Below are 27,014 nucleotides of genomic sequence, written 5' to 3' on the forward strand. Positions count from 1 at the left end.
TCCTGCATTTCTGCTGCCATTGAAAGCTGACCATAAAGTTCTGTGTGGAATAGCAGCTCTGTCGCATTCCAGAAGGAAGGTATCACAAGTTCTTTTGGGAGCTCAGCTGAGTAGAGCCACTCTCATGTTTAACATTTCCATCTTGTTTACCTCAACCCAGGAAATCTGTCAGGTTCTGGTTTTATATGGAAAATTATTTCCAGAATCTTTTAGAAAAAAATTGTATAGAGTAGCACCAGCACCACCACTCCCCCCAACACATTGCCATGTTGACCCTGTTTTTGATCCTTAAATCACTATGAGAATTCTTCACTTACCGCCTCCATTTCTTTCACCTTCACTTTAAACTACTTTAAACTATGAAATGTTTCCCAGCTACTTGTCTTTGAAAGGCATAAGTTCTTGTTGATCCAAGTTTATATAAGCATGTCATGCTTTATGAATAATACTTTACTAAGCCTCACAATTAGAATCATTCCTGAATCTCTTTAAGTAGAAACTCCTTTGGTGTCATTAAATATTATGTGTAGGTTTCTAACTTTTGTCCTAAGAGGTAAGCAAGAGTTTTGTGACCTATTAAGTGTTGAAAATCAATCAGAAAAAAATGTCATAGAATTCTAAAGCTAAAACAAACGTAAGATATCTGATCCTGCCCCTTCACTTTATACATGAGAAAACTGAAGCCCAGAGAGATGAAATATCTCAAAACATCAATATTGTATATCAAAGACAAAATTACTTTCTTTACAGAAATTTAGCTTACACACAATTTTTCAGGAGCACGTTTGTGACAATTTTAGCATAAAATCCCTAATCACTGAAAAAATTCTATCTCCATTCTTCTTTGTGTTTCATATTCATGTACAGCATCTCTTTTATTTGAGGGAGAAAAATATTCTCTCTAGTATGACAGCTGTATTACACAGCTTCCAGAGCATGACAGTTTTATTTCAGACTCCATTTCAGATGCATATTTCTATATCTTAGAAATAGTAACCTTTCCTATTTTCCCTAAAAACAAGGGGAAATGAAAATACTATAATGCCATTTAAACAATTTATTGTTTTAAATATAGGGATAAAAATAGCTTTGCAGATTGATAAAGTTTTTTACGATAGTTTTTCTTTGTTAAAATTCCTTTGAGAATGGTAGTTAATGTCTGCCTGTGCCATCTGCAAAAGCCTGTCCCTCCTCATACATGAGCTAGAAATATCTAGCACTAAGAAAGCAGAGCCTATTGTAGACATGGGGGAAAACAAGAATTGATGGATATTGCTCTAAAAAATCTCAACTTTATGTATTCTAAGCCTTGTTAATAGTTTACATAGTTTAAGATTTTCTCAGCAATGTATATCTGTGCCTAACAAAATTAACATTTTTTCCTTTTTTCTTAAAAAATTGTTTATTATTTCTCATAACTTAAACTGCAGTTTTTATGTGGATAATTCCAAAAATATGATCCTCCAGCCATGACTTCTCCCAAACACCAGTTTATGTCTCCAACTGCATTTCAACACTTCAACTTGGTAGACCCTAGGCACCCTCAATTTTATACATCTAAATCAGAACTTGTCTTCACCTTATCTACTGTCTGTCACTGTTACTACCTTCTTTTCTCCCTTAATCACCCATGTTCAAAACATAAAAGCCAACATTTACTCATCCCTGTCCTTTATCTTCCATATATTTTCTTACAATGCCTCTCATATATTCTTCCCCTTTATCAATACACCCAATTTTACTGAATAGCTACTGAATTCCAGGCTCTCTGCTAGGTAGTAGAAGTATAAAAACAAACAAGTCCTAGTCCCTGCTTTCAAGGAGCTCATGGTGTATTTATTGGAAAAGACCAGTATCAGTATGGAACGGGGGTTGTAAACCTGAGACACTCTGGTTACATACTTGTAAACTAAACTTTTAAAAATTCTTTCAAAATGAAAATAGCAACCTGACTGAAATTTCTGCCTTGTTCATGCCAGGATGAATTGAAACAAATGTGGAAAGGATTTTAAATGAGAAAGGCTTTATTCAGCATACCTCCTAGAGGTAGAACTGAAGCCCTGGAAGTAGAATCAGAACACCTTCCCCGTGTGTTTGATAGAGTTGCTTCACACAAAATATGCATGTAAAGCCCCACTTCTTTACTTGGCAAACTACTCTTCGTCCTTTTAATCTCAACTCAAATGGTACCTTTTTAAAGAAGTGTTCCCAAACTGTACACTTTATCCTGGCAGATGAACCACTCCTTCTTCTGTATCATGACAGAAACCAAGTTGCAGTGAGTTCCAGAGTGAATGAAAAGAAAGTGGAGATGAGAAAATAGAGGGATAATAGCTAGGGAAGTATTTGCCCCTTGGAGAGTAATTTTATTATTTAGTATTCATTATGTTTATCTTTCACTATGAATGGGAGATAATTGGATGTATTTGTAGGCCTAGGAAAAATCTGTAGACCAATACAAAACTGTATTTGTAGGCCAGGGGAATGACTGAAGGAAAAAAGAAGGTAATGAGTAGAGCAAAGCTCTCGATTTCCAGTGTCATCACTTAATCTAAATCTTCATAAAATTCACTTTCTAACAAGTCTTTCTGCCTATCATTTTTCCCATCTCTAATTCATCCTTCAAGATATGGCCAAATTAATCTTCCTAAGATACTGCTGTTAACATGTGACACATTCCTCCAAAAATCTTATATCCTTGAGCTTCTCTGTCTTTCAGAGCCCTCATGATCTGTCCCCTACCTACTTATTCAATCTGTTTCCCTCTAATTCCCAGGATGATGTTCAGCTCAGTAAGACTAGTCTCTTCATTGTCTTTTTCATACCCATTGACTCTAAGTTCTATAAGAACAAGTATCGTTGTTTTGTTCATTAATGTATCCCAAGCACATTGCATGGTACCTAGTAGGTGCTCAATAATTATTTATGGACCATTTCCACACTCATTCACACTAGAACTCTTACAATTACCTACTTTGCAACACTCTTCTTCCTCTTTTATTTGTTTGTTTGTTTGTTTATGGCTGTCTTGGGTCTTCGGCTGCGCATGGGCTTTCTCTAGTTTCAGCGAACGGGGTCTACTCTTCATTGCAGTGTGCGGGCTTCTCATTGCAGTGGCTTCTGTTGTTGTGGAGCACGGGCTCTAGGAACTCAGGCTTCAGTAGTTGCAGAACACGGGCTCAGTAGTTGTGGCATGCAGGCTCAGTAGTTCGGGCTCACGGGCTCTAGAGCACAGGCTCAGTAGTTGTGGCACATCGCTTAGTTGCTCCGCGACATGTGAGATCTTCCAGACCAGGGATAGAACCCGTGTCAGGTGGATTCTTAACCACTGCGCCACCAGGGAAGTCCCCTTCCTTTCTATTTTTCTAAACCTTACCGATATTTCCTGACTGAAATACTAGTTCCTCCACCTATATTTTGCTAACTACTTCTCCCCATATTGTGTTTATTCCTTTCCCTGTATTCTTGTAGTATGTAGCTGTGATTCCATACATGGAATCTTAGAAGAGAAGCAGTGTAATGATGTGGTTAAGAGCTCAGACTCCAGAGCCAGAATAAATTTGAATCCTGGCTCTGTTACTTACTGATTATGTGGCCTTTGTTAAATTATTTAACCTTTCTCTGCCCCAATTTCCTCCTCTATAAAATGATCAAAATAATAAAACCTACCTCATAGAATTGTTGCAACACTGAAATAAGCTCATATATGTCAAGTGCTTCTCATAGTGACCAGCACATAGTTAGCACCATATAAATGTTCTCTGTTATTATTGTATAGTTTTATTATTGCTTTTTTTTGTATTTAATATCATTTATTACCTTAATACTTTGAAAAGTCAAGGCCCACATACACACGCACATGTATATATATTATTGCTTTTATGTTAGTCTTTTTTTTCCAACCAGATTAGGGACTGTTTGATGTGGAAATGATATTTTGTCTCTCTCAAGATGGCCAGCACAAAGCTAGTAGATTAAATATTTGTTAATTGGTGATTTATTAAAAATTTAGACTATAATAAGACTACTTTACCATGAAATTCAAGCTGCTTCATTTGGGATGTGATTTTTAATAACGACTTATTTTATATAAAGATCTACAGTCTACCAAACATTTTTACACTTATTATATCAATTGATCCTCACAGAAAATTTGTGAGGTAAGTGTCATTATTCTCGCAATACAGCTTAGAAATGTAAGGTCAGAGAAGGTAAGCATCTTACCATCCTCTCTCTCAGCACTGCCAGAGGTATAGGACAGATTATTAAGTCTCCTTAAAGTCTCCTTATTTCTTGCCTGCTCAGATAGGTATAGGACAGATTATTAAGTCTTCTGTGTAAACAGGCATTCTACTACAAAATAGAATGTCAGCCACCCCTTCTTTCAGGTATGCCCGAATCTCTACAAATGATTGTCTTGGGCACTCCCCATCACTTGCCTTGTGAGGGAGGGGGGAGTGATTTGAGTGTCTAGAAACACCCACTCCTCTACCCTGCAGGATGAGAATGGAAGGGCATTTTATCTTGAACAAAGGGGTGCTGGGATGATAGTTGGAAGTAATAGAGTAATTTCTGTCCCTTCTCAGCCCTGGGGAAGACATTGGTGGCTTTTGTTGGCAGTTTCTATTATTTGGTAGCACATTAGAACCTCTTTGTTTCAACCTAGGAACAACATCATTCAGCATCCTGTTACACATGCATGCATTTATCTATCAAACATTTCAGCACCTTCTCTGGGCAAGACCCTCTCATCTCTTGCTATGAGAGATACAAAAGAAATCTAAGAAATTTAAGCTATTGATATACCTGGCTCTTTGTTGTCATCAACATGTTTATATTGATCCAGTCTCTCTCCTAGAAACATGATATGTCACTTGAAAAGATCTTTGAGTAGAGTTTTGCTTTTATAAGTTGTCCTAAAGAGTGTTTATTTTCATCATGTTGAAACATACATTATTTAATACATGGTTAGCCCTGTTATGTTTCCTGCCTTATAAACGTGCCTACTTTTGCTTTTCATGCTTTCTGATTTATATTTCCACCTTTCTTTTAGAAGATTATCTTTAGTATTACAGGTGGTGTTCCAATTCTAATTATTCGGTGAAATTTAATAATCTTTCTAAGTGTTTTTGCCCGAAATTAAGGTAGATCTCTCTATATATGAAATATATGCAATGTGTGTCACTTCCTGTGCTGCCTTATTTTAGGTTCTAGAATTATAAAGTAGATGTTTAATAAACGTTACTTTGCTTCCAAAGTGAGGAGATTTTAAAATGACTCAAAGAACCAGTACTATAGGCATTCTGAGGTCATCCTGTCCCTGAGAAAATCCCTCAAAAGCTTTAAGAAACTATCAAATCTACCATGTATCTTCTGAAAGCAGCACTCCTGGCCTCATTTATACCCAGGTACTATAAATATCTTTTGGAATCCTTAATTTCCAAGTGGCTTTAGAGAGGCTAATTATTTATAATTATAATTATAATTATTTTATCCCTCTTTCTCACCCTCCCCCTAAACACACACACACACTCACAAACACACACACACAAAATAGCATAATATATGACAGTTGCTTCCTTCCATAATGAAGGGTGTTTGTCGTTTTGTTTTTAACCTTCTAACATACATTATGAGTATGATCACAAATAGAGCTCTTTCTGAGTGCAGGATCAAAATATATTACTCTTAAAGGAAACACAGTTCTTGCTAAGAAAAATATCAGCCATTTAGGCAGTAATCTACTAAGTAATTTCTATTATCTTACATTAAACAAGGAAAACTTCATAATTATTTTGTGATGATAATGTAATTTACATTTGTGTTGGTAGAAGTTTGGAAAAGTATATTAAATATTCTTCCTCATAGCCAACAGGCCCTTTTCTCTAAATTCTTCATACATTTGATGAAGAGGTGAATAAACATCCATTTATTCAAATATTTCTTCATGTAAAAAACAGAGTAGTCTTTACCAGTGAAACATTCCAGTGAACTTCAAACATTTTTTATTCAGTTGTCTATATTAGCTTTTGTGTGTCTCCTTTCTGAACTTGAATGCATGAAAGCCTGCCCTACTTGCTGATCCTTTTTTTTTTTATCATTTTAAAACATCAGAATTTAAGAATAATAATGATTTTATTGTTTTTCTTTAACATCTCTATACGTTTTCTAGTGCCAGATCTGATTACCTACAATGGTGAATATAGCCATGAGTTCTTATTTGTGAAGCCTTTTTATATTGCTGTAAATATTTGAAAAGAATTGTCTTCAGACAGATTAGATTCATAGTTATGAAGTATTTAAGAGAAGTATATAATAATGCTGGTTGAAAACAATCATATTTTTTAAATGTTTAAATTTTCAAAAACAGCTCATGCTTAATTATTAAAATTTAAAAACAGAAAATCATTAAAAAAACCACATTAATTCCACTGACTCACAGATTACCACTTTTACCATTTCTATGCATCATTCTTATATATATGAAAATATATTTATACACACATGCATGTGTTTACACACACACTTACATAGTCACTATGATACACATCACCAAACTGGTATCTTGGTGAATTTATTGTTTTATAGGGTCTTCTTCCCCTTGATAATATATCCTGAATATTTCCTCTACTAAGTAGTATTTTTCTAAAATGTGATTTTAATGGGTGAATGGTATTTCTTTATATGAATTCATTGTTACTTACTTATCCTATCACCTTTTATCATGCATTGACATTATTTCCAGTTTTTCATAATTTAAGAAAAACAATATGTTTGATAAATATTTTTCCATACTACTTTGTACAATCTGTGATTATATCCATGGAACAAATTTCTAAAAAGAAATTTCTATTGCATGCATATTTGAAAATTTTTAATGCATATTACTAATTTTTTCTCCAGAAAGTTTATGTTGATTCACACATCTAAAACATATGTATTTTATTTTACTTACTGATTTTTATTGAAGTATAGTTGATTTACAATGTTTTGTTAATTACTATGTACAGCAAAGTGATTCAGTTATACATATATATACATTCTTTTTTTAAATATTCTTTTCCATTATGGTTTATCGTAGGGTATTTAATATAGTTCTCTGTGCTATACAGTAGGACCTTGTTGTTTATCCATTCTATATACAAAAGCTTACATCTACTAACTCCAAGCTCCCAATCCATCCGTCTCCCAAACCCCTCCCCCTTGGCAACCACCAGTCTGTTCTCTATGACTGTGATTCTGTTTCTGTTTCATCGATAGGTTCATTTGTGTCATAGTTTAGATTCCACATATAAGTGATATCATATGGTGTTTGTCTTTCTCCTTCTGACTTACTTCGCTTAGTATGAGAATCTCTAGTTGTTTGTATGTTGCTGCAAATGGCATTATTTTGTTCTTTTTTATGGCTGAGAAGTATTCCTTTGTATATATATACCATATCTTCTTTATCCATTCATCTGTTGATGGACATTTAGGTTGTTTCCGTGTCTTGGCTATTGTGAATAGTGCTGCTTATGAACATAAGGGTGAATGTATCTTTTTGAATTATAGTTTTGTCCAGATATGTGCCCAGGAGTGGGATTGCTGGATCATATGGTAGCTCTGTTTTTAGTTTTTTGAGGAACCTCCATACCATTTCCACAGTGGCTGTACCAACTTACATTCCCACCAACAGTGTAGAAGAGTTCCCTTTTCTTCACACCCTCTCCAGCATTTGTTATTTGTAGACTTTTTAATGATGGCCTTTCTGACCAGTGTGAGGTGGTGCCTTATCGTAGTTTTGATTTGCATTTCTCAGATAATTAACAATGTTGAGCATCTTTTCATGTGCCTTAAAATGCATATTTTATAGTTCTTCCCTACACGCTTACTGTCAGAGTTTAACCAACAGCAAAAGATTGTACACTCAAATTAGGATAATTCAAGAATGGTTATAATAATTACAGAGATAATAATTACAAAGATATAATAGTTACAAAGATAATCATGGAATGTTGGTGAAAATATAAGAGATAATGCAGTAAATTATGAACATTAGCAACAGCCCTGTTACCACCCAAAGGCCAAAAGGGATCAGGGAGAAAAAGGTTATCAGAACGTGAAAAAGGAGAAGCAGGTAGAGAAAGCCGTCTTGAGAGGAACAGTGACCTTTGGTCAACAAACATAGCCAGGCCAAGGTGACTTTTCAAGTAGGGAACCAGGGGAATATATATCCTGACCTTACTCTCCCTATTGTCTGTACCACCTTAAAAGCCAGAGGACCGAGGGTCCCTCTTGTAGTTGCAAATAGAATCTTCCGCCCAGCAGAGAACGAGGCAGGAGCCAATGGAGAGCGAATCTGGAGGGACAAACAAAAGATATCCCAGAACACTTACCTACTTTTTCTATTTCTATGATTGTATATACGTTTTTTTAATATTTCTATGATTGAGGTAAAAAAATTTTCTTTACCTATTTGTGTCTATTTTGTCAAGTATATGTATACATCTCCCCTTGCTTCATTTTAACTAAACAGATTTTTTTTCTTATTGGTTTGTCTTATTGATTAAAAGAGTTCTTTATATAATAAGGGCATCTTAAATTTTTTTCACATATATTTCTCTTCTTTAAGAGTTCAGCTTTTTCCGTATGCTTAAAAATAATTTTAGTCATCAATACTTATTCTTTTGTGATTCCAGTTTTTATACATAATTTTTTGTTCCACTTATAAATCATTTTGCTTTGTAGTATAAGATGGAAACATGATTTTATTTTGTTCTAGGTAATAAGTGATGCCAACACTATATCCTAAATAATATACCCTTTCCCCCAGTGATTTGATATGGAATCCTATTTTACCAAATACTTATATGTATTGGAGTCTGTTTCTGTGCATCCCATTATGTCCTGTTTGTCTTCTAATCTATTCTGGTGCAATATCATGTGGTATTATTTTATACAGTTTTAACATATAACAATGTATTTTATTATTTTTCAATATTTTCTTGGCATTCTCACCTATTTAGTCAAATGAACTTTAGAACTTATGTTTCAAAATCAAAAAGGAAGATCCTGGGCTTCCCTGGTGGCGCAGTGGTTGAGAGTCCTCCTGCCAATGCAGGGGACGCGGGTTCGTGCCCCGGTCTGGGAAGATCCCACATGCCGCGGAGCAGCTGGGCCTATGAGCCATGGCCGCCGAGGCTGCGCGTCCGGAGCCTGTGCTCCGCAACGGGAGAGGCCACAACAGTGAGAGGCTCGCGTATGGCCAAAAAAAAAAAAAAGAAAGATCCTTTCAGAGTTTTGATTAAATTGTGATATATTAATACATTGTTCTGAGGAAAAATAAACATCTTGTAATATTGAATGTTTCTTTCCAGATAGCATTTTATGTCTCTCAGGTTTTTCAAATGCCCATCACAAAACTCTTTCATTTTTTTTAAATGTGATTCTCTTATTTCTAAGTATTTTGTTTTGGAGGAATATTTTGATATTGTGATTGAAAGCTTTTGCTCCTTGTGTTTTCTTACTGGCTGCTGCTGCTGTAGAGAAAAGCTAATGATTTTGTTGTATGTATGTTGTAACTAAAACCGTACCAAATTCTTACCAGTTTTATTGGATTTTCCTCTGATTATTCTAGATTTTCTAAGAAGACTATTGTCTAAGAAATATATTTTTTTTCCAATATTTGCACTCAGTATTTATTTTTCTTATTATCTCCACAGCAACTTTCATAACAATAAAAATAATAATGCTGGGGCTTCCCTGGTGGCTCAGTGGTTGAGAGTCCGCCTGCCGATGCAGGGGACACGGGTTCGTGCCCCGATCCGGGAGGATCCCGCATGCCGCGGAGCGGCTGGGCCCATGGGCCATGGCCACTGGGCCTGCACATCCAGAGCCTGTGCCCCTCAGCAGGATAGGACGCAGCGGTGAGAGGCCCATGTACCAAAAATAATAATAATAATAATAATAATAATACTGATAGCTACAATATTATTTCTCCATTTTTATTTTAATAAGTCTGCCTCTGTGGTTCGTAATTAATTAGCATGTCAAATATTTGAGGTAAAGAACATCTGCCTTAATGAAATCTTTCATCATTCTAATTAACTTGCCTTCTGATATGTGTTTACCATGAGTTTTTCTTTTTCTAAAATTGGGAATAAATGTGAAGTTTTATCACATATGGCTTTGTGTCACCTACAGTGATGATTACATACTTCATATCCTTTGACTAATTAAAGGTGATGAATTATTTTTAAAATTGTCCTAATATTGAACCGTCCTTCATTCCTGGAATATGCCCTACTTTGTCATAGTATGCCATTCTTTTAAATTGCTACTGCATTCAGTTTTCTAGTTTTGAGATTTTTTAAGAACCTATATTCTTAAGGAATATTGGGGGGGCTGTTTAATGCTATCTTTGTTAGATTTAAGTATTAGGTTATGGTCACTTCATAAAATAACCTTTCAATGTTTTCTTTGCCTTGGAACAGTTACAAGATAGAATTGCTTCAGGAAAAAAAATGTGTTTGGCACCTTTCTTTAAAGTAATCATTTAAAAACTTTAAAATTTTACCTGTATTTACAAAGTCTATTCAGTTTTTCTGTGACTTTTGAATACACACACACACATATCATTCATCAATTCTCTTCAGCTCTACTTAGGCCTATGGATATTTAGGTCTATTCAGATTTTATATTCTTTTGGGGATATTTGGAATCAATTTTTTTTTTTTTCAAATATTTTTACATGCTTATATTCTTTCTCATTTATAGATAATTAGGAAGGAAGGAAGGAAGGAAGGAAGGAAGGAAGGGCGATATATAAAGAAAATATATATAGAGAAAAAATATAAAAATGTGTTTGTTTATATTTTTCTCATTTCTTATCATGCACACAGTTCACATACAGGTTTTCTAGTTTTATTGATATTCCCCAAAGTTTCAACTCTATTTTTTTAATCTATTTTTTCTTTCATTCATATTTTTATTATCACTAAATTATTTTGCCTACTTTCCTAGGGATAGTTTTTTGTGTGTGTTTATTTTTTTGCCTTCTTTATATACACCTAACTTCTTTCAATTAATTAGAGTACATTTTGTAAGCTTATATGGTAACAACTGTCATCTTCAATTTTTTAGTTGAGGAAAGGAGAGATGGCTGTGAGAAATTATTGAGGCAGATATAGATTTCAGTGTTCTTGATTAACCATTACAGTGCCCAGAGGCTAGAGAGAATCTTATGATTTGCCATCCCTGAAGAGTCTGTCTAGTAATCCAGACATAACAATAGACTCTGTAATGTTATTTGATCATATTTTTATTCACTCATTCATTCATTAAATATCTATTAAGTTTTTTTGGTTCCAGACCTTGTGCTATCTTTTGGAGATACAAATATGAACAGACACAGAACCTGCATTCAAGGATGTTGTAAGTCAAGAGGAGAAACAGATAATGTATTACAAGTATAGTAATTACTGTTATGGAGGTATATACATGTTGTTTGGGAAACATATACATAGCACAAAGTTACTCAGGAAAAGTAATAGAAGACTTAGAAAAACCATTTTATTCATTTGTATTCAACAAATATATTTTAATATCTTTTATGTGTCAGATAATTTGCTAAGACCTGGGGAAGACATAGGCATAAAAGTCATTTTCCTTATGCTTGAGGAGCTCTCAGTCTAGTGGGAAGTAAATAATCCTATTATAATAAAGATGTATACCTGATACCTATGCAGACACAGAAGAAGAACTAAGTAAGACTGCCAGGAGTCAAAAAGACTTTCTTCACAGAGAAAATAGTATTTGAGCTGATACTTGTAAGGTGAGCAAGGATTTATTAGATGGACAAAGTGCAGCATTCTAAGCAGAGGGAACAACGTGGGCAGAGGTGACACAGTGGTATAAAAAGGCAAATAGTCTGCTAATGCCAAAGTACATGGTACAGGGTGGTGAGGGATGAGAAAAAAAGGTGAAAGATAACAAACATTTATTGAACTCTGACAGTGTGTCAGACACTATTCTAAATATTTTATATAAATTAACATTTAATTCTTACAGCAGCCTAGGAAGATTCAGATAAATGCTGTTATCCCACTTTATAGATGAAGAAATTGGGCAGAGCGGTTAAATATCATGTCCAAAGTCACACACTGATGAGTGGGCGGCCAAGATTTGAGTCCTGGTAGGCTGACTCCAAAGCCTATGGTCTCCTGCCTATTATAGACAGAGACCAATTTATAAAAGGCTTTATATTCTATACCAAGGAATTTGGATTTCACTTCATCAGTGTCTAGAAGCCATGGAGCTGTATTTAATTATAAAATTTACATGATGAGATTTTTATTTTAACTCATGGCATTTGGCATATGGATTAGAAGGGATGACTTTAAATAAAGAGCAAAGCAGAGAAAAAAGGAGGCAGCAAGAGGGGCAAACAGCTTCTACAGTCCATATAAGGGATGATGGAAGCCCTGAGATAGAGCAGTGAATCAGGCAACAGATTCAAGAGTTATTATGGTGGAATTTGGGGATATGTTAGATGGGAATGAGGAATAAGGAAGAATGAAGACTCTGTGATGATTTTCAGATTTCTGTCCTGGGTAACTAGATTGAAGTTAGTGCCAGGACCCATGACAGAAAATATGGGAAGAGTGTTCTAGATACTGGCTCTGTATTCTCATAGTTAATATGCCAGGAATGCAAGGATTTTTAAGTACCCGCAAATCAGTCAGTGTGATATACCACATTAACAAATTAAAGAATAAAAACCATATGATTATCTCAGTAGATGCAGAAAAACCTTTTGAAGCATAAAAAAGTTTCCATTTATGATAAAAAACTCTCCAGAAAGCAGGCATAGAGGGAAAATACCTCAGCATAATAGAGGCCATATATGACAAACCCACAACTAACATCATACTCAATGGTAAAAAGCTAAAAACATTTCCTCTAAGACCAGGAACGAGACAAGGGTGCCGACTCTCACCACTTTTATTCAACATAGTATTGGAAGTCCTAGTCACAGAATCAGACAAAAAGAAATGAAAGGAATCAAAATTAGAAAGGAAGAAGAAAAGCTGTCACTGTTTGCAGATGACATGATGCTATACATAGAAAATCCTAAAGACACCACCAGAAAACTACTAGAGCTCATGATGAATTAGGTAAAGTTGCAGGATACCAAATTAATATATAAAAATCTATTGCATTTCTATATACTAACAATGAACTATCAGAAAGAGAAATTAAGGAAACAATCCCATTTACCATCAAATCAAAAAAAATAAAATACCTAGGAATAAACCTACCTAAGGAGGTAAAAGACCTGTACACGGAAAACTATAAGACACTGATGAAAGAAATTGAAGATGACACAAACAGATGAAAAGATATACCATGTTCTTGGATTGGAAGAATTACTATTGTTTAAACAATCATATTACCCAAGTCAATACACAGATTCGATGCAATCCCTATCAAAATACCAATGACATTTTTCACAGAGCTAGAATAAATAATTTTAAAATTTGTGTGAAAACACAAAAGACCCCAAATAGCCAAAACAATCTTGAGAAAGAAAAACAGAACTGGAGGAATCATGCTCCCTAACTTGAGATTATACTGCAAAGCTACAGTAATCAAAACTGGTGCTTACACAAAAACAGACACATAGATCAATGGAACAGAATAGAGAGCCCAGAAATATACCCACACACCTATAGTCAATAAATCTACTACAAAGGAGGCAAGAATGTACTATGGACAAAAAGTCTCTTCAATAAGTGGTGCTGGGAAAACTGGACAGCTACATGTAAAAAAATGAAATTAGAACATTTTCTAACACCGTATACCAAAAAAAAGTCTACCATTTCAGACTCCAGGTACCATGACAAAGTCATTCTCCCAGTAGTTTAATGAGCACAGTAAAATACCTGTCTTGTTACCAGGTTTGGATTTTTGCTTGCTTGGTTAGCATTATCGCTAACACATCCAGATAGCCCTTTCAGAAAGCCCACTCTACTGAAGGATAATTTTTATCAGTAACGTTGCTAAATAAATTCTGACTCTGGGTTAAAAATGGAATATTAATTTTTTTAAAAAGTCATTCTCATACCAATTGGTTTCTGATGTTTGGATATCTAAGTTTAATATAATTGTATGTACAGGTTCTTGAGCAGAAATGATAAATGATAATTATATGTACAGGTTCTTGGGCAGACATTTTCAGAGCTGTTCTATAGTTATTCTAAATTCTTGTCCATTGTCAATAAACAAAGTTCCATGAATTTGAAACCCTAGTCACACAGGAAAATACCAATGTCAGTGATACTAAGTAAGACGTAAATTGTATAGAGGAAGTTTTACTTTTATGCCCCTAAGTGGATATTGTATAATGGATAGTAAAATTGCATATAAAACTGTCTAATAAAAGGAAAGCTAGATTCTGTATTTTTGTATTATAATTATTATTTTTTTATAATTATTTTTTTTAAAAAGCAAAGTAGTATAATTTGTCCAAAATATAACTTACTAATCTCCTAAAGTTAATTTGCAGAGGAACATGCTTGCAACATATTAAAGTTCTTTGCTGATACACACAAAAAATTTCGGAAAGTTATGAATTCGTCAGTGATTCCTCTCTCCTTCTGTTCTTACCATTTCACAAGGCAATCGGTCTTTCCTTTGGAAAAAACTCCTCACATATGATGCATTTGATTGGAACCAACACCAAGGTCAAATCTTTCTTAAATCAGTCAGTTCTGCCTCATCTCTTTCTATCACATTTGAGCCAGGAACTTGTAGTGAAGCAAAAGAATAATGCTTTCCTATATGTGTGACTAATAAAAAAGTAAACATCAGTGGTAGGGAATACAGTTACACAGTACACTGCTAAAATGAGATACAGTTTCCTGTTCTCCCATATGCTATAGTAATTGATATAAAAAACCTGAAGATATTCTGTACTGGCTATAGTTTGTCTCTCTATAATGTTCTCAATGTTTCTGTTGTTTGTGCATTTTTTTTCAGTCAAGAGAATCCATTCCATTAAATGACCTAAAGTCAGAAGTATCCCCCCGGATTTCAGCAGAGGACCTGATTGACTTGTGTGAGCTTACAGTGACAGGCCACTTCAAAACACCCACCAAGAAGACAAAGTCCAGTAAACCAAAGCTCCTGGTAGTTGACATCCGGAATAGTGAAGAGTATCCTTTACACCTGAGGTTTTAAAGGGTGGTACTGCTTCATTCACATTTCTTCCTTTTAACTTAAAGGGCATGTGGTAGGAACAATGAACATAGTTGGGATTCCTCTGAATTCAGATAGCTAAATAACTGTCAAACTGGATGCCAGAACAGACTTGCATAATGTTTCATAAGATAACATTACATACCAGAAACCTTAAAATGTTTCCCAAACAACACCAGAATAGTGGGCTATTTTCTTGGTTTTTGTGTTTCACTGCTATATATTACTGTTCTTGTGGGAATCCTTCCTGGTACAGATAAAACTTTAGCAAAGATGAAGCGTAGGTATTTACTTTGTCTACCTCATAGCCTAGAGAGGAAAGTGAACCAGATTTCAACACTGAACTTTTATTTATTATAATTTTCAAAATGTTGGCTTATAGAGAACATGTTAAAGTATTTTCCACTGACATTTTAATACTAAATGTACCATAACTTCTGGTGGTTTTGCTTGGCATTAAAGTATGAAAAGTTACAAAATAGTAATAGTTCAGTCTTTCTCCTTATATTTTCATCATCTGTCAGACTTTTGTAAAGCATGCCTTGATGCTCTATACTCTAGAATCTAGGTAAATGATTTTCAGATTTTTTTCGAACCAGGTAACTCCCTTTTAAAATAAAATCTTTCTTAAAAACTCAATATATAAAATATAAATGAAGAAATTTTTTACAATTAATTTTCTTCAAAAGTTAACGTTTGTAGCATTTACTAACTATAAATGAGGGTTATATGTAGATGAGGGTTAGCAGGTTGTTGGTTTCTTATATGCTAAAATTGGCATATAAGTTTTCATGCGCATATTTTCAATCATAATTTTTGAAGTGAAATTTTAAAATGAAATTCAAACCATACATTTACAGAACTCCTGAAGCAATCCCTAGAATCTTAGGTTACTGAAAATACAGTTTGAAAGCCTGCTATTTCAAATGGTACATCACCATCTTTTTGTGATAAGTTTCTACTTTCCCTAAACTGTGAGACCCCTGAGTTTGGAGAGAATATAAATGTTCATGTTCCTGATGTTATGGCCTCAGGCATACTAGAAGTTCCTTAGCAGAGTAGATGAGTGGACTCCCAAAAGAAGCATTCAGTACCAGTGGACTGGTCGGGGACCCCTGATGTAGAAGTTCTTATCTATTACTTCAAGGGTTTAAAATACTTTTAGTTTTTTAACTTTTTAGTTTGTTTCTTTTGGTTGAGCCTTTAGTTATAGTCTCATAAAACCATCAAAAAAAGCATAACATTATAGTGCTCTATTCTAATGTTAAGCACTATTACTAAAATAATTAAAGCAGTTTATGTACACACTGCTCTCCTGGTATTTCCTTTCAAACTACTTAACTACTTGAAATTTTAAAATATACACAATATGAAAGTGACATTCAATCCGAGTTTTCCAAACCTTGTAGACCGACTTTATTTTTTATTGATATTCTCCTTTATTTTCTGCAGGATACATATAAATAGAAGAGTAGAAAGCAGAGCAGCTCACCTGAGCATTGTTCTCTGATAAGTATAGGTGAGTTGCCCAATGTAGTAGTACCTTTATATCATCCCACAATACTTGGTTAAAGTTTGGAACTAGGCAGAGACCTGGCTTGGTTGTTGTACTATCTACAATTACAAGCCAGAGGAAGATAATCAGTATTTCTCTATGCCACTTTAGACTGAGGGTGGGTCCAAGGGGATGAAGAAAGGAAAATAAAGTCACTCATCTTTTACAACCCCCCCAAAGGACCCAACATGTGAAATTTTCTAAATCCCCTTTTGAAAGCCTGATTAAAAACCAAGATGTCTTGTCAAATGTTGGGCCATTTATCCTCACAACATTCCTAACTTTTCCAGGATGCTCTTACTTTGCCATGTATCTACTTCTATCTCACCTCTAAATAACAAGTGTTGGCACATGTATATCCATCATAGTGCTTTGAGAGAAACCACAAGCTAAATGACTTCCAAAAGTCATTGGTTATCACTAGGTCTTTTCTAGTATCAAGAAAACAGTGAAGAATGGAGAGCTGTGGGTTCTGAAATCCCCTTTGGTTGAGGAATCCAAACTACCTACACATGGCCCTCCAAGGCCGGAAAACTCATGGACCTTTTAAAATGTCTTATGATGCATACCCATTTGATTACATTATGAAGAAATAAGTAACATTTCTAACTCTATTCTTTTTTTTTTTTTTAATTTTTGGCTGCGTTGGTTCTTCATTGCCAAGCATGGGCTTTCTCTAGGTGCAGTGAGCAGGGGCTACTCTTCGTCGCTGTGTGTGGGCTTCTCATTGCAGTGGCTTCTCTTGTTGTGGAGCACGGGCTCTAGGAGCACAGGCTTCAGTAGTTGCAGCATGCAGGCTCAGTATTTGTGGCTCGTGGGCTCTAGAGGGCTGACTCAGTAGTTGTGGCACATGGGCTTAGTTGCTCCAAAGCATGTGGGATCTTCCCGGACCAGGGATTGAACCCGTGTCCCCTGCATTGGCAGGCGGATTCTTAACCACTGCACCACCAAGGAAGTCCCATCTAACTATATTAATCTTAAATCCTGTGCTCAAGGAATTAAAGGCAAGGAAAAAGTGTGTGCATAGTAATGAAGAGATTCATAAATTAAGTGCTTCAAATTAATATGGTAGAATGTGATGTTTGATTTTTTAGATGTCATTATTATTAATAGCAACCAATAAATATTACTCTGTAGTGCTGTGGATAATTTTTTAAGAAGAAGGTATAAATTATAGTTCTTATTCACTAGGTTGCTTTTGGTATGAAGAATATAAACATTAAAATATTTCATGTGGAAAATAAACAGTAAAGACAGTATGTATTAAATACTAAATGAGTGGTACAGACAAAAACTGCATCAACAGGAAAGTAATCTCTGAATAAGAGAAGCAAGATATGGATAGGACTCATGTCCTTTTAATTTCTGTAGCCCCAGCACTAGGTTTGGCACCTAGAAATTCCCCAGAATATATAAAGGGAAAAGTCAGGATGGCAGACACAGTGTCCCACACTCTCTTACCTATACCCATTGAATTTTCCCTTCAATGTTATAAGGAGACAGTTGGCAATATATGTCCTTTTGCATTCTGTAAGTGATCCAGTGATTTCTGAGGCCTTTCTTCCTTTAAATCTAGAAGCAAGACTGTACTCATAAAAAGTCAGTAGAATCAGAATTTAGAGCTAGAAATATTCATGTAATCTCACATTCATTTATTCAACAAATATTTACTGGTTGTCTTAGTGTGTGCTAGTCAGTAGTGTACTAGATTTTGAGGATTTGTTGGTAAACAAAATGGCAAATTCCCCTGCAGTCATGGAAATTACATTTTAATTGGAGAAATAGATAAATATATTTATCATATGATCTTAAATAGGAATAAGTGCTATACATAAAAATAAAGCAAGGAGAAGGATAGAGAGTGATACAGTTTGACAAAGTACTGAAGAAAAGACTGAGAAAAGGTGATATTTCAGCACAGCTGAATGATGTAAAGAGGCAGGCTATAAATGATGCAGGGAGAAACATTCTAGGCAGAAGGAAGAGTGAAGGAAAAGACCCTGATCTATGAACATGCTTGGCCATTTTGGACCAGCAAGGATACCAGTACAGTAAGAGAGGAAGTCAGAGGAGGTAAAGTCACTGAAGCCAGAAGGTATGGGACAGGCAGAAATCTCTACAGTGTGATTTTAGAGTTACTAACATGCCCTTAATTGCTTGGATACCTGTAATCACTGATTCCTAAAAATCTACCATTGGAGACTTATGCTGTTGGTTAAAGACTTTTCACTGTCCTGTTGAAAATGCAAATGTACATGGTGGCAGTATTATGCCTTACCTGTTACTTTAAAACAAGAGGCACTTAGAATGAATAGATTTATTAAGATTTAATAGATTCAAGTGAATTGACTTCCAGTAATAGCTATCATTAAGCTCTCACAGTGTGCCAAGCATGGCATAAAGTAATTATCTCTGTTTTCTGATGAAGAAACTGAGGCTTGAAAAGGCTTAAGCAACTTGCCCAAGGCCACATAACTGACAATTGGTAGAGCCAACCTCATGTTCCTAAGCTTTATTCTCCAAGCTTTATGCAGGTGGCTGTTTGGTCTCTTCATAGGACTGTTAAGCAAGCGTAAACAAGACTGAGAGAAATCAGTTAATCTAAATTAATGACTGAGGCATGTATTGATTCCAAACTATGTGTTCAGACACAGTACACATTCTTTCAAATCTTACAAACTCAGCTATTGCTTTCAGTGCCTCTGTATATACGGGGCCTAATCCCAACTAAATAAATCTAATAGTTGTCTTTATACTAACACAGCCACAGATTCAAGGAAAAATTAACTCTTTTAAATATTGGAAAGCAAATTTGGAATGTTTTGAGAGAGGTAGCATGTTAGAAAGATTTTTTCCTGCTATAGTAACTTCATTTATAAGATTTAGTATATTCAAAATATTTTTTATTAAATTTTCCCAAAACTATCACTAAGATGCTGATATTTTAAAACTAACAAATTAAGCCTGTTGAAATCCTCATATTTTTTGAAGGAGTCATTTTTGTAGACTAACTCTTAATTTTGCAGTTAAACTCTGGGATTAACGTGACTTTTTCTATCTGTTTAAGAAATGAATAAATATTTAATGCTACTATATTTTTTAAATAATTTTATTTCTCCCATGCCAACAAATTATAGTTCTATACAGTAGAGGAGAAAAAAAAAAAAAAAAACTCTGTTAACACCTTTTTCTTCTGCAAAGAAAGTTACGTTTGAAGTGTTGTTTATAATGTTTTTCAAATTGTTTATAGTCTCTCTATATAATTTTTATCCTCTATTTTGCTTTTATGGATCATTGAAACAGGGAAATTTGGCTAATACAGTTCTTCATATAGGTGATACATCTTCATATGGGTGAAAACTTGTTTTCCTCATATGTGTTTTCAGGAGAGTAAATGTATAAAATTAACTTTAACATCATCTTTCTTTACCTATGTAAAATAATTGAAATGTTTGTTTATGAAAAGGAGGGAGGCAACATTATCCTTCAGCAAAATAAGTTACTGTCTACCAACAAATTCAAAGGACAGCCTTACCACTCCCTAGAACTCTCCTATGTATGTAGGGGAAGAAAAATATCTTTTCTTCTCTACTTTTCTAAGTCCTCGGCTTAGGCCCCTGTAACAGAAGACAAATTCACAAGAGAAAAATATACAAATTTATTTAATATAAGTTTTACATGACATGGGAGCCTTTGTAAGGAAAACCTAAAGAAATGGTTAAACCTGAGTGTTTTTAAGCTAGGTCTGATGAAGAGTGAACAGTCACAGGAAAATGTGATAGGGCAAAAGGGATTTGAGCTAAGTGTAGTAGACTTTTGTAATAAACTGAGGACAACTTAGCAAGGCCTGTCCATTCAGATTCCTCTTGGTGTTCCTCTGTCTTGAAGATAAGGATGTACCTATCCTCTGGGTATAAGGAGGGCACTTCTCAGTTGAAGGTTTTATGACATGATTCTTGGGAAGGTCAGAAAGTCCTTTCTACACATGACATTTCTCAAATTTCTTCAGCTTAAGATATTCAGTATGCCAAGATGCCGTAATTTAAGGTAGCATGTCCTGAACCCCATCACCTGAAGTTCTGTTAAAGCTTTAGTCATTTAGCTTGTGATATAAATATTCCCACTTAAAAATACCCTGCAAGAGGTCATATTTTAATCTATTATCAGTTTTTATGGTTGTAGGTGAGGAGAAGCATGTCAACAATCTGAGGGAACTACCCCTAACCTCAGTGGGGACCAGTAGGGAAGAGGAGTACAGAAAGGGAAAGCTGGAGGACATGAAGATACACTTCACACACTTGGCAATAAAGACATAATCCCAACTTTACAATAAGAAGGAACCCTAGAGATAATCAAGTCTACATTCTTAATATTAGAGCTAAACAGCTTGTATCAGGGAGGCTAAACAACTAAGTTTTTGTTGAAATCCTATTTTATTTTTGTTTTTATAAGAAAGAAACATGAATTGTTAATCTAGGTAAAGGTTCAGGTCAGTTATGTTTGTTCTTCAATACATAATGGTGATTTCAGAGCAAATAATAATTGAATATTTGAATAATTGAATATCAATAATAATAATTGACTATTTTAAAGAGGCAATAGAAAATGTTTCTCATGTAGTGGCATAAATTTCATAAGTACTCATATTAATTGGTTTAAAGATAATACACAATTTAAACTGTTGTTTTCTTTAATATTTCTAAATATTTAGAGTTTCAAATTTTCTGGAGTTCATATTAAGTGTGGTCTTAGCCATGTAAATGTGGGTCCAACTATTATCTATGAACATAAATACTTCAAAAGAATATATTCTCATTTCCTTGAAGTCAAGGCTTTTTTTGCAGCTTTATTTGTAAAACTCTTACTTTTTTTTTTTTAATATCAGAAGCTATAGGAAAGACCACCTCAGGCTTAATTTTTTTAATTTGAAAAACACATAAACTCAGTTGTTTTCATTATTACTCCACATTATTCCTCCTTAGTAAATGCTAGTATTGCTCTTGTCTCTGTGTCCTGAAGAACTAACTTCTAAAAAAGTCTTCAAAGTAATATAGAGATACTTGTGTTCAGAGCAAGATAGATAATGTGGAGGCTTAGTAAGATTTTTTTTCATCCCATTTGGATCTAGGTTTTAGCTACTTGAATTATAATTTCTATCCAGTTGTATTCCCATATCTGAATGCCCTTGTATAATGTGGGAATATATGATAGCCTCTACTGAAAAATATCTCCAGTGTCTGGATTAATAGTTAGTTGTGAGAAGTACATTAATTGTTAAAGAGATCCTATTTGCTCTGACACCCATCCATTGCCCCAGTTCCTGAGTGCCATCAGTCTCATTCCATCAGCCAGTCAGGGCTTCCCTGGTGGCGCAGTGGTTAAGAATCTGCCTGCCAATGCAGGGGACACGGGTTCCATCCCTGTCCTGGGAAGATCCCACATGCCGCGGAGCAACTAAGCCCATGTGCCACAACTACTGAGCCTGTGCTCTAGAACCCGCGTGCTACAACTACTGAAGCCCGCGTGCCTAGAGACCATGCTCTTCAACAAGAGAAGCCACGACAATGAGAAGCCCGTGCACTGCGAGGAAGAGTAGCCCCCGCTCGCTGCAACTAGAGAAAGCCCGCACATAGCCAGCGAAGACCCAACACAGCCAAAAATTAAAAAACAAATTAATTAATTTTAAAAAATCGTTGAGTCATTCCTGCATGAGAACCTGCTTTGCTAGGTTAAATCAGAGCCCCTGCCCAACAGGAGCTCATAATCTTGTGGCTAAGACACGTTAGATAGATAATTACAATACAGTATGAAATGCTCTATGTCTGAGGCATACTCAGAAAGCCATGGGAATATAAGGATGGTCACCTAAGCCAGGTGATGCCTGAAATGGGTCTTGAAAGACAAGTGAAAGTCACCCTAGCAATGAAGAGAAAGAGGACATTTCAGACTGAAAAAAAACATAGTGTATGGGTGCACAGAGGGTGAGGAAGACACATTCAGGGAATTACAAGTACTCTGGATGTGCATGGCTGGAATATATGATGGTGAGAAGTGAAACTAAAGTAGACAAAGGCAGCTTATAGAGAATGTTGCATAACATGCTAAGAAATTTGGGTTTTATTCCATAGGCTGTGAGAGTATTAGAGAATTTTAATCAGGTAAGTGGCATGCTCAGATTTGCGTTTTAGAGAGATTAATGCAGTGGGAAGAAGGATGAGAATGGAGGTAATGGTGCAGGCAAGACTAGAAGGATAGAATCACCCAAAGATTTGATGTGCATAAATATTCCTTCATATTTGCAGTCACAGAGAGTGAGGTCTCTAGCTTCACCCTGAAATAACCTAGTTTTACTAGGCCCTTTGGGTTGGTATCTGTGCTGGAGAAAATCCAGGAAAATGACTTCTGTAGCTGTTTCTTTCTTTTTTTCTCATACTGTATTTTGACAAAAGAGAATTCTATATCATGGCACTTACAGGTATTGATAAGTAGTGGTGCCACTAGCTAGGAAGGCCAGGAGGCATTTAGAGTATTTGCAGCTGCCACTAGTTACTCTAGGTTTGACACAATTCTGAAATCTATTTACTCAACAAATATGTTAGATGTATTCTAGATACTGTATTAAGCATTGTAAGAGTTCCATAGATCAGATAAATACAGATCCTTCCTATAAATTATTTAAAGTCTTGGTGGAAGTCAGGTACATTAGTATGTTTTATTTAAAATCAAATTGCTATCATGAGAGATATACAGATACTGTGGGAAGGGAAAATTTCATGGAGAAAACTCTCGAAGCATGGGTAATACTTGAACACTCAAAATTATGGAGAAAAGCTATTTAGGCAGAGAAAAAGACAAGAACTAGGCAGAACATATACTGGAAACAGCATGTAATTCAGTTTGGCTGGGATTGAAGTAAATAGTTTGGTTCTATTCATAAGGGCTGAACTGAGAAATTTGGGCTTTGTCTTATAGGCAGCCATGGAAGGTTTCTCAGCATAGATGTGATAATCAGAGCTTGTTTCAAAATTTTTAATGTAACATCGTGAATAAAATGGATTTCCAAGGGAAAAGATGAGAGTTGGAGAAAACAAAAAGCTACTGCGATAGTCTAAGTTCAAGGTAGTGAGTGTCTGAAATAGGCGAGTGAAAATGGGACTAGAGATAGGAGGATGCTATTTATTAGTACACTACAGTTGAATGTTGCCACTATTGAGATGACAAAAATGAGGTTTTAGACTGACTTGGGGACGGTGGTGCTGTTCAAGGAAAGCAACAATAGATTTAGCAAGAAAAAATGATATCTAAAGATATAATTTTTGTATCAGTTAATGCTATTTAGTTATATAATAGGAAACTTTTGGATTTTGATATATTAATATTAAAGGTATAACATTTAGGGCTTCCCTGGTGGCGCAGTGGTTGAGAGTCCGCCTGCCGATGCAGGGGACACGGGTTCGTGCCCCGGTCCGTGAAGATCCCACATGCCGCGGAGCGGCTTGGCCCGTGAGCCATGGCCGCTGAGCCTGTGCGTCCGGAGCCTGTGCTCCGCAATGGGAGAGGCCACAACAGTGAGAGGCCCGCGTACCGCAAAAAAAAAAAAAAAAAAGGTATAACATTTACTTTGAGCTCTTTAACACTAATTATAATTAGCTAACATAGCAAATAGACAAGCCAACATAAAAGTACACATACCTTCAGAAGTGCTCTGGTAAGATACTAGTATGCTTTGTATAGAGGTATGATGTCACTAAGTGAGAAATGCTGTGCTCTTTTAGGATTTAGAAAACATGAGATTATTTGTGTTGAATTTTGAGCCATTAAATATTTTAAAGGAATTTAAAAATCTTTTAGTAAAGTTAAGAATTTTTCTGGAATATGAACATTTATCTATGTAATTTACCTATATGGTGTACCTATGTTGTTCTTAGAACTGATATATTTTTCTATCTGCTTGATTAAAGTATGAAGCATCTACTTGTAGTACTTTTATATAGACTGACTTATGAATACAGGAAAGTCTTCGTATCTTAGAAACCTACAAGATAATGCATATCATCCTTACCTGTTAATATTGTTCTAATAAACCAACTCTTTTTATCACAAAAAAAATTTAAGGTACAAACACCTGACTTGGTGACTGCTATAATAACAAGATGCTTTTCTGTTTTTTTTTTATAGCTACTATTATTCCATGGACGAGATTTCATTGTAATTACTGCTGACTTCTTTAATCATATCTTGTATTTTTTAATTCCTTCAAAGACATCATCAAAAATCTTAATAGCAAAAATGTCTTATAAACATTGAAAGGTAAAAAGCTAGTGTGTGTGCCATTGTTTTTTATTGTGGTTTTTGCGAAAACCAATCTGAAAATTATGGTGGACATTGTTATAAGTACACTGTCAAGATGTATATGTGATTGGGACTAATTACCACATAAATACTTGGGCTTCTATTGCCTTAATACTCTCTAAACTGGGTACTTTGAAGCTGAAGCTTTTTAAGTTTACAGTATAGTGTCTGTCTGTTGGGTAGTACACTCACTATAGAACCTCTTTAAGTGTGGGTATTGTTTACCCCATGCCTGTGTTTATGCTGACAAGCACTGGCTTTTCTAAATGCAAAAGGCAAATGCAAAGAGTCCAAATTTTTGTCTAGAATATGAGGAAAGCAATGAAGTAACAGTCGTAATCCTAAAATATATATTGTTGCATGTTCGTCTCTAATACTGCCTTATTATTAAGAACTTATACATACTTGTCTTCCACTGCAGTACAAGGAAGTAAAACTTACGTCCTTAGAACATGGAGAAAGTGCTTATCTCAGTGTATTCTGTATCATTTTGCTCTTCTTGCCATGTTTTGCCCAGGATTAATCAGAGTCACTATATGTCAGAAATCAACTTCTGTTTTACTTTACGTATTCTGTCCAATAACACAAAATGTACAGAATCTATTCTGTGCTCATTTTTCAAACACCTAATATTTTATTATGATTATGAAAGACTCAGAAGGTTAAAAATAATATTCAACTGCCTACCTTTACAGTATAATCTGACAGCCTCTCATGTGTTTAGAAATTGCCTTAAAAAGTTCTACTTCATCATATGATGTTTGTGTCACATGAGAATTTCTAATGTAGGCAGTGAAATGTAAATAATTACCAAGGAAACAAGATCCTTAAATAACCAAAATTGTCTTCATCATCCAACTTACTTAAAAAGAAAATGTTCATTGTAAATATATTAATGTGTAACTAGGCCAGTCTCATTCTCCTCCGCTATTTGCCAGTCTCACAGTTAAGGATAGCTATTTACAGGTTTGACCACCCTGTCTACAAGCATTTGTGCTTACACAATCTTATTTGCACTAGAATTTTTATGACAAGAGTGTTCTTGGATGAGTGCTTTTATATGTCTTCCAGGATTTTTTGCTTGAACTAAACTAAGAATAGAGGAAGTGTGGTTTAAGACGTTTTTTTCTTTTGTGTCTTATCTTCCAAAGTGTTAAGATAGCCTGAAAAAATGTTTGAAAAAGTTTTGCATTTTGGATTATAACTTTTCTCTTACCCAAAAGACTCTGTTGCAATCTTACTTTGTCAAGCATTTTAACATTTAATCTAGTGGGTTTTTTAAAAACATCAAACCATAAAGCACAAAAGAAAATTCTAGGATAAGTTTATGACATACTTGTATGACATACTAAAGTGTTCTTTAAAAGCACATAATAAATTCGTGATATTGAACCCACAAAATCATCTAGATGCTTATCTATGATTTTAGATACAGATATTAGATATTGGGTATTTAGATACAGATGGGTACTTTTTTTAAACCAAATATTTATAGAATTTATCTTGTAAAATAAATAATTTTATTTCTAGAGTCACTAATTTTTTAACATGTGGCTGAATAAAATATATATACAAGGCACTCAAATGTGATTTTACATTGTTAAGCTTAACACAGTCTGAGCATTTTCTTTTATCTTTTATTTTGATTTTGAAGGGAGAGAATCTAACTGGCTCAGCCTATCTGACATAGGATATCAGCCTGTGTCAGATATCCACCTTCACTCATCCCCTCCCTCCTATCTTGTCAGTCCAGATCATGGCAGGATCACCTGATACAAACATGACAGCCTAGGCTCACCCTTTCATCAGGGTCAGTAGTTGAGCTCCTTTCAAACAAGAAGGTGGGAGGTGGGCAGGCAGTGCAGACATG

The 27,014-nt window shown here is 35.0% G+C and overlaps 1 protein-coding gene across 3 annotated transcripts in view; it reads left to right on the forward strand.

The window, feature by feature from the left end:
• Nucleotides 1–27,014, forward strand: part of TBCK (TBC1 domain containing kinase) — a gene marked incomplete at its 5' end in the record, with an annotated part of 227,688 nt that overhangs the window by 164,963 nt on the left and 35,711 nt on the right. For all 3 annotated transcript variants that reach the window (XM_079700269.1, XM_079700270.1, XM_079700271.1), the window contains one exon: nt 15,019–15,194. In XM_079700269.1, coding sequence (XP_079556395.1) covers nt 15,019–15,194 — 176 coding nt within the window. The remainder of the gene's footprint in view (nt 1–15,018; nt 15,195–27,014) is intronic.

Source organism: Hyperoodon ampullatus (genome assembly GCF_949752795.1).
Source record: "Hyperoodon ampullatus genome assembly, chromosome: 1".
Taxonomy (NCBI): Eukaryota; Metazoa; Chordata; class Mammalia; order Artiodactyla; family Ziphiidae; genus Hyperoodon; species Hyperoodon ampullatus.